General features: G+C 39.2%; 1 protein-coding gene across 1 annotated transcript; it reads right to left on the bottom strand.

The window, feature by feature from the left end:
- Nucleotides 1–7479: 7479 nt before the first annotated feature.
- On the bottom strand, nt 7480–8307 carry LOC127781312 (pterocarpan synthase 1-like). The gene is made up of 2 exons (XM_052308249.1): nt 7906–8307; nt 7480–7690 (listed from the first exon to the last, which is right to left on the bottom strand). Exons 1-2 carry the CDS (start codon nt 8271–8273, stop codon nt 7480–7482), a joined length of 579 nt encoding a protein of 192 aa, XP_052164209.1. The 5' UTR covers nt 8274–8307.
- Nucleotides 8308–9122: the final 815 nt, after the last annotated feature.

Raw genomic sequence — 9122 nt, 5'->3', positions numbered from 1 at the left:
TAGTTTATGTTGGTCTTGCACTCTTGCTTGTCTGAGCTCAGAGGCTTTCTTTTTTCTTTTTCTGTTGGTCTTGCAGCAACCCCTTGATGGATGAATATTGCACATTTTTTCCCTTTTTACCTTAACTGATTTTATTTCTGAATGACAGTAATGTAGTTTTGTTACTTTATTTGTTGAATATTATGCCATAAGTTAAGATTTTTCTTTTCCAGGGATCTGATTAGCATGATAGAACAAGGATACAACTTTGTATGGTATATACATATATATATATTGTGGGAAAATGTAATGAACTTTCTGCTTATGTGTTTACTGTGACTTATAATGTAACACGGGCTATTTGTTTTTCCTCTGGCAACCGTAGTATCACATCAGCACATGTGTGACACATATTTTTGTGTATAGGTTAATATGTGGAGCATGCTAGCTCATTTGTGCTAGCCAGATAAACTTTATTTCATCGATATATATAGATGTATCATGGTGGCTAGCTATTAGTATTTTGTAAAGCCAATGAAATACAATTTAAATAGGCCAGTGAAATACCATGGTTATTAATTTATAATGACCAAAATCAAGTATTAGAACCTTAATTAACCATGTATGAGTAGTAAGTAACTGAACATAGGACATTGATCATTACTATTTTTATGCATGTGGAGAGTGAGAATTTATTTATATACGCCGTCGTGATGTTAAATTAATGTATTATTTTTTTCCCGTTGCAACGCACGGGCACCTAACTAGTACTTGGCTGTTTTTGAATGCCAAGAAAATTACGGTTTCTTAAAATACTATTGCTCCTATTTTCTATGGCGGTACATTAAGAGAACCGTCTAAGAAAATCAATTTTTACATGTATTTTCCTAAACAGAACCATATATTAAAAAAGCACCCTATTTTTACAAAATCCGCCTATAGAAATCATGATTTTTTAGCTGGTTCTGTACATTAAATCATTTTCTGTGTAGCATTAAGCCATGGATTTTCTTTTCGGTTTAGGGTTTAGGCTTTTCACTTGAAAGCTATTTTAATATTGCCTCTAAACCCTAAACCCTCAGAAATTGCTGTCAAGAAGAGAAAAACCTTCCACGTAGTTAACCATATATCTACAACATATAGTTAGAACCTAGCAAGTAAAGCTTAACATTCAAATATATGTGGTACATACCACATCGTCAACCACTAAACCACTAACAATTATTAGCTCCTAAAGATTAACAACAAGAATGCCATATCATCAGCCACTAGAAAATATTTATTCCACAGCAAAGCACAATGCATCAACTAGTTTTTATACCATTTCCTCCTGCTAACTGCAACTAAGAATTATTATCTCCTATAAAACATAATTATATCTCCTAGCAGTAAGCCATGCACATAGTGATAATATATTTATGGGTGGCACGCGCATTAGTAAGTGGACATAAGCTTGGCCTCCTTCTACGCACATATTTTATCTCACCATATTGCTCCATTGCTACGTAAGGTTGATTTTACCTTGATGATCAGCTTTGCATGCACTTGTCAAAAGCAAATATTCTTTGCTTCAAGCCATCTTATGTCAACATGATGCATGGCAAAGGGGTAGAGGGTAAATGAGCACTAGTAGAAAAAATGGTAGTCGAGAGTACCTTGCAATTTGGTCATGCTGAGGCGATTGGTAAAAAATAAAGAAATTTTTTTTCTTGCTTCAGTAATGAGGTGCTTCTCTAGTGTCAATGTGCATTTTGCCGCTAGAATTTGCCATTTCTGTGATAAGGAAAAAATTCTCTTGATGTTCTATTATTTATGTATGTGTACCAAGATTACATATATTGACATACTATAATTATTTTTAACAACCAGTCCAATCCCTCCGTTTTCTTTTAAATGACGTTTCCGATACGTTCAACTGAATTAAGGAACGTGTGAATTGACACTTTTACCCTCCTGTTGCTGCGTTCATCCACGGATCACGCCCGCAGGCCGTGGAGCAGACCAGTGGTGGCTGTGGGTGGCGGCTACGCAGCCTGCCAGTGAGTAGCGAAGGCAGCGATTCTATGCAGGAGGGTGGGGCGAGCGGCCATGGAGCAAGGTGGGATGAGCGGCTCTGGAAAGCAGGCAGCAGAGGCTACAGATGGCCTTCATCTTCATCTTCATCTTCTCTACCAAGAGGTGCGTTGACGTCTTGTCTATCCTGCGTGTGAGCCTCAGTAGAAATGTGGCAAATTGAATCCTAGCTGCACGTGAATTTTTAATCTTGGTCTGAGATGGTGTTGTTCCTGGGGGGAATAATCGTTGGATCAGTACAAAATTGTCCTTAGGTTGATTATTGGTATGTGAATCTTGACCCTCTCAGGGATAGACTCAGGCTGGGCTCAATTATCAACCGATCGAGAGTGTGTGATCTCCGCCGAATAATCAGTAAATGAATCTTGATCTCGATGTTTGTTCAGCACGCAGCACCACACAACTTTGCTACTCTGAAAAATTTAGGTGAGGCTGAAAGAGATGGCAACAATGTGTGTGCAATTGTTTTTCTCTTCTGTATTCTGCCGATTCATACATGCTGAAAGAGATGGCAACAATATTGAATCTTGCTGTATGTGAATCTTGAATCTTAGTCTGATGGTGTTGGTCTGATGAATGTTGAACATCTATCTATACTTATACTAATTGGGCACTTTTTTTCGAGCTCCCACGTTAATTAGAAAGATCTGGCTGTTGATTAGATTATTTTATCCTGTCCGTAAATAGTAAAAATCTGATTTATGTTTAATTAGTTAACTTCGTGGGCCACCTTTAGTTAAACCACGTCCAAACTATATGTACTCTCAGAAACTAATACCGAGAAGGACGAGGAGGCAATACTATTTAGATCGATTTGCTTCCTAACACCGTCCGGCCATAGCAACAGAAGATAAAATTGAGCGCTCTCACATCGATCTAAAATCATCAAGAACGTCACGGCTGGCCAGCAAGATCTATGATAAAAATTTCCGCTGCGCATGACTATGTTGCTACTGTGTCAATTAAGAGGATGAGATCTCAATTAGATCCAATAGAAGCCTCTGCAATAACTTCGATTTGGTGATCCAACCATATATAGTAAGTTTCCTGTCAGTTCTTTTCTATAATTTCTATCTATCAGCCAAATTAATTGCCTTGATGAATCTATAGGAACAAGGTATACATATGTACAACATCAACTTTGACGAATACTTGATCTAACAGTTAGTTTCCTGTCAATTCTTTCAATAATTCGTATCCATCAGCCATGCTAATTGCCCTGCAAAATCTACAGAAACAGTGCATACGTACCGCATCAACTTGATCCAACCAAATATTAAATAACGAGGTTAAAAATTGCTTTTTTATTTCTTGATAAATTCACACTACGTTAACATCGTAAAGATAGATCGATCCATGCAATTCCAAATCAAAGCATTTCGATCGAGTTAGCTATACCAGATTTTGTATAGTGCACCAAGGGTTTATTTATTTTGTCTACCGTAAAATAGGTTTTAATTTATTTCTTAGGGTTTAACAAAATTAAATATTTCTTCATTTGAGTTGAATTGAATTATTGTTTAACTGTCTTGGACTCCCAATTTAGCACTTTGTTAATATAATTATGAAGTTCGAAATTAATAATTAGCAAATTATTGCGAACATGTTTTCGACAAGAATTTACTGAGTTAGCGATTTGTCATTGACCTCTGTTTCTTTGAGTGTGTGTTAAAGCAAACCCGCGGGCATGTTATGTGTGTACAACTTTTGGGTAATTGCAAAAATAATGTACTTGTTTCAATCTAATCCACTTAATAAATATAGAGTATTCATGTTGGAGTCCCAATTTATTATTTTATTAATTTCTTTGTAAAATTAAAAAATAATAGTTAGTAAAACATAGGGTTAGCAGAACTAAGGACGTGAGAGACATAAGTTCTGACAGGAATGCATATGTGAAAGGGAGAATTGCAAAACACAATAAAATGCATGAATAACTGTTAGGACTAAACGAGAAAAATAAGATAATTGAATTAGAGCTAAACACTCGAAGGAAAAATTCCAAGAGGTGGATCTCATGTAAAGTTTCCTCTAAAGACTTCATATAGTAAGTCACTCCAACGGAATTTTATATCATTGAAATATGTTAAATCTTTGTTAATTCGATGAGGAATTAATTCGATCCCTTGACATAATTAGTGTTAAGAACAATAACCACCACGCATAATATTTTCAGTTACCCCTACGAGATTAAGACCACATCAATATCATCTAATTGTTCTTCTTTATATTCTGAAATGGCACTAACAGTAAGTGCTACATTTGAAATTAACTATATGTATATATGGATTCATTTGTTTTAGTTGCATAAAGACTGATAATTCCAAAATTCATAATTAGTGAATATTAAGTTGTATCCATCTTACACTATCAATATATTATTTTATTAGTTTAGTCCTAAATTTAAAATTCATAATTAGGAAGTTGCATGGACTATTATTTTAATCTAAACCGCCATAATTCTTTTCATGGAAAATAACAAAACATATTAAATCCAAACAATTGGGCCCTGTAAGAAAGCTCACATATTCATTGGAAGTATTTGAATGTTTGTCAAATAGGTCGGTTTATCCTTGCAACAGATTTTACTGGGAGTTCATGTAAAATAAAACATACAAATGGAAATGAATAAGGAAATTTAATGTTTTTTGAAATTCCAAATTGGTAATTATCATGTTCTAACTTAAGGATGAGCTCTTTTAGACTTTTCAATCTAAACAATTTTAATTTGGAAAATAACCAATACATTGAATATCGGAGGCAACTGTGGTTAATTTAATACTTATAATACCAACAACGATAGCCCGTGCAACGCACGGGTGGACCACTAGTTTGTTTAAATTATGGGAGAAGATCCATAGCTAGATGACCTCTTCTTAGCGGCATTCACATAAAAAAATGTACTCTTCCCCTAAGAAAAACATTTACTCTGAAAATTTCTGATTTTCATCGAAAAGTTTGATTAGCGCTGGCTTCCATCGTATGAGTATTTCATACCAGTGCTAGTTTTCACCTGAAAATTTGATCATTGCAGAGGTCCAAAGTTTCAGTCCTAATTCTTACTCTTGCTACATATCCAAAATACAGAGGTCTCATGATACAGTCATATGAGAAGCTGATAATTATTAAGAAAATCTTGGTCCCCCCGCGTCGCCCACATATATACGACCGGGGGGGCGAAGCCCTAGCCCCGCCGCTGCCCCACTTTTCCCCTCCCTCCCACCTCGCCACCGCCAGAGATCGCCACCGGCAAAGCCGGCTGGTGATCTAGGATGGCGGCGGCAGGGCCTTCTCGCGGTGGCGGCGGGCACATGTGGCGGTGTGGATGCCGGCCCGCGGGTGGCAGAGTTCGCCGGAGCTCACGTGGTGGCGTTGCGGCGCCTGCCGGCTTCGGTGGTCGGTGGGGTGCGTCGGCCTTCCGGGGCGCCGGCGACTCTGGTCTCCGGCCTCTTCTCCGTCACCGGCGGTTGCTGAGGCCACCCCCCTCACCCCCCCCCCCCCACCCCCTCTTCCTCCCTTCCTCCTTTGCTCTCTGTGTCGTTCCCCGGCAAAAGAAAGGGGTGTGTGCTTGTACCGGCGCCACCCCTTCCCCCCCCCCCCCGGTTGCTCTTCTGCTGTCCCCCAGCACGCCTCTCTCTGTGTTGGTGGTTTAGTTGAAGGTGGTTGCTCAGTTGTGAATCATGGAAGGCACCGACGTCTTTGTTGCCCCTGTCTCAGCTCTCAGTTCCTCTCTAGGCGGGCCAAGCCTCCTTCAGTCTTTGGTGCTCCTCCCTTCTTTTGGCCGTCCCCAGACCCGGCCGTGGAGCCTTTTAGTGGCTGAGGTGCTGTGTTTGTCTGTGTTGGTGGTTCGGTTTATCTGTAGTTTGGGCTCTTTGGCCTCGCCGTGCTTCAAGTGCCCTGTGTCTGTGTGGACCTGTCGTAGTACCGAGTGTTAGAGCGGGGTGCTTGTCCTCTACGTTGCTAGAGTCTTTGTGTTTTGGCAGAGTCGGAGCTGCTGCATCGGGTTCAGCCGATGAGCCGGGCAACAATAACACTCAACACTCCGGCTCTGGCTTCTTACAGGCTCTACACCTTTTGAGGAAGTCAAGCCTAGTCTGGTCTCCCAGGATCGGCGACATCGACGCCTGCGGGCGCCGTTTCCTCCCTGGAGGTGTTGCCATGTGGACTCTCTCCCCTTTCTGGTGAAAACCCAGCCTAGTTGGGTGGGTGTCGGCAGCGGCTTCTGTCGTTGTTCGCCTCCTTGGAGGCTTCGCCGAAGGTCTTGCTCCTCCCTCAGTGTCTACTATGGTTTGTAGTTTTGGCACAGGCTTTTTGTGTCTTCAGTGTAAGGTTTTGCCAATTTCCCTTTAACAAACTGTGCAGTTGTATGGTTTTTGGGCCCGGTTTCCCTTATAAACAGGGCGAACTCTCTTCTTCTAATATATCCGGTAGAACTCCTATCGTCTACTGTTTCCAAAAAAAAAAGAGAAGCTGATAATTACTGATTGTTTGTAACTGAAAATGCATGAGACTAGATTCACATATATGGTCTCCAAGCTTCACTTGATGTATATCTTCCTTTACCCTTTTATAATTCGATTTCAGACACCTTTTAATTGTGAGTATGAAGTCTAAATATTGAATTTGCTTTGAATAGGTGGAGGCAGTCTACATGGAGTTCTCTAGCTGAATTGAATGGTTTCTACTGGATAATGCTACCATGAACAGGACAGTAGTGGTTAAGCTGCGCTAATTTCCTTTTCGCAGTTCAAAATCTGTAAAGACATGACCAGCCCAAATCTTAGAGGTTGCTTTGGACGAGAGATTAGCGATTTTAACTCATTAGGAGTATATTTATAAGAGATTTTATCTTTATTTAAAAAGAACGGAGTATAATATATAAGTGTTTCTTGAATTATATCAAAAGATGGATTCCAATCATTCATCAAAATATTACAAATTAAACATCAATCATTGAAATATGGATTAATAGCTAGGAATCATAGTCCCCATTCTAGAAACCCAAGTATCAATCGTCATACATGAAGAGCACATATGGTGACGGTAAAAGAAGATTACGGTGAAAAGAACACCAGGAACGCTGCAAGTTGCTAGACACACTTGTTACAACTGAAAACAGAAAAAACACAATACAAGCTTGGATACAAACACATTATTTATTCAAATATTAACTTAACCGCTACTTTATTGAATTCACCGTTCTGATCGGCTGATGGCATCATTCGCGATCTGACAATTGCTCAACCTTAGACCTGCACAAAGAACATAGCAAAATCATGGAAATGTAAAATGCTAGATAATTTTTGCATTAATAAATAAATAAATATAATCGTGCATTTATATTTTAATATATATAGGCATTGGCAATTTGGCTTGGTGACATTAACTAGAGTTACTAAGTTCATTCTAACTAAGTTTCTTGCATATCTAATGGGGAGTACTTACCACTGCCTCGGGAGTGTGGAATACATGAATATCAAGCTCTCTTATGTCATCGGTGGCAGTGCTACTCTGGGAATTCGTAAACTTGATAGTTCCATGCGCACTAGCAAATGTTCCAGTCCCACCCGTAATGGACCACTGACCATTGGGTTTGACACCCAAGAGCCCAGACACCTCAATTGTGGACCCTGCAAAACTATTCCATACACAAAGACATTAAGTTTCACGTATCTCAAGTACTCTTAATGTAATGATTATAATATCATCAATCTTGTGTACAACTTTAATATATTTTGGAAATGTAATTTTGTATCTATTGAAGAAATAAATACTATCAAATATTTGGTGGAAACTAAACATTACCCGCCAATTCACGAAATATACAATCATGTGTGTAGATCTTGTTTTTACCTGCCATCGCTGAACACCATGGTGTGAGCCATGTACCAGCTGGTGGTGGTTTGACCAGCTTGGAGATGAAAGCCTTGTAGACGTCCAACAGCATTTTCGTTTGCACTGGTTCCTATGGTGAGAAGCCAATCATGAACATACATCTGGCCAAACCCTATAGGTTCTGTTGAGTTTATCACCCCATATTCGTTCCGGTTTGGAACACCTGGCAAAGCAGGGAACTGGTGCAAGTACATGTGAAGGCTAGTCTCATTCTCCTGGGAACACTTGCATGGACATGGATAGATGTCTCCAAGGATGTTGGCCTTGACCAGGACTGCTGGCAGGCATAGGAAGAGAAAAATCAAGGAATGAGAGGGAGTAGCCATGTAGTCTACTATTGTTGGCTACAGTTGCAAGTGCAAAAACAGAGAGGTGTTGAGAGGTTGTTTTGATTGTGTACTGTGTGACCAATGAGGTTGGAGAGGGGTGGTATTTATAGAACATCGTATGGTGTTCTCATCCTGTGCCTAGTGAAATATTTGATGCAGTGGGATAGTTAAGAAATTGAGAGAAATATCGATGTACAGACATATTATTTATTTCCTCTTGGCATGCCTTATGATCCATATGGTACTTATTTATTTTCCCTTGGCATGCCTTGTGATCCATCGTACTAATAAAAAAAACATGTATTCAACACCATCGCCAGTTCAAAAATCATGTTCTTTTAAATGGTTTTTCTCAATAACGACGTTTGTACAATGGATGCATGAAGGAATGTGAGCTGTGGTTGGTTTTCCATGAACAAAAAGAACAAAAATATCTCAAAATATGGAAAATGAACCATCATTAGTCATTAGGCCTAATGATGGTCAAATGTCATCAGATCGTCTGTGCATGTGTGTTTGGTGAGGTAGGGGGATGTGAGCTGTCGTTTTTTTTCCTATTTTTTTGAACATTTCTATTTTTAAAAATAAGTTGTCACAAAACTTATTTCCAAATCCGAGGCTAGCTATTTTGATTTGGTGGTGCTGCGATATACATACATGCATTATCCAACAAATGTGGCGTTGTGTTGAGTATGGGTTGTCTAGAAGGATATGCAATGTTGATCTGTGAATGTGATGATGGGGCCACAACATATCGTTATGTTGGTTATTTTTTTCATTTTTGGAAGCACTATTTTTTTACCTAGATCTCAATGCTTAAGAGTTAGTTACGATCATTTCCTTGGA

This window comes from Oryza glaberrima, chromosome 8 (assembly GCF_000147395.1).
Source record: "Oryza glaberrima chromosome 8, OglaRS2, whole genome shotgun sequence".
Classification (NCBI taxonomy): domain Eukaryota; kingdom Viridiplantae; phylum Streptophyta; class Magnoliopsida; order Poales; family Poaceae; genus Oryza; species Oryza glaberrima.
The sequence above is the reverse complement of the archived record's forward strand: the minus strand, read 5'-3'. Positions and strand labels throughout refer to the sequence as shown.

Coding starts and splice junctions, on each gene's coding strand:
- LOC127781312 (XM_052308249.1), bottom strand. CDS start 8,273: ATGGCTACTCCCTCTCATTCCTTGATTTTTCTCTTCCTATGCCTGCCA. Junction 7,691..7,905: donor ATGGTGTTCAGCGATGGCAG/GTAAAAACAAGA, acceptor TGTATGGAATAG/TTTTGCAGGGTCCACAATTG.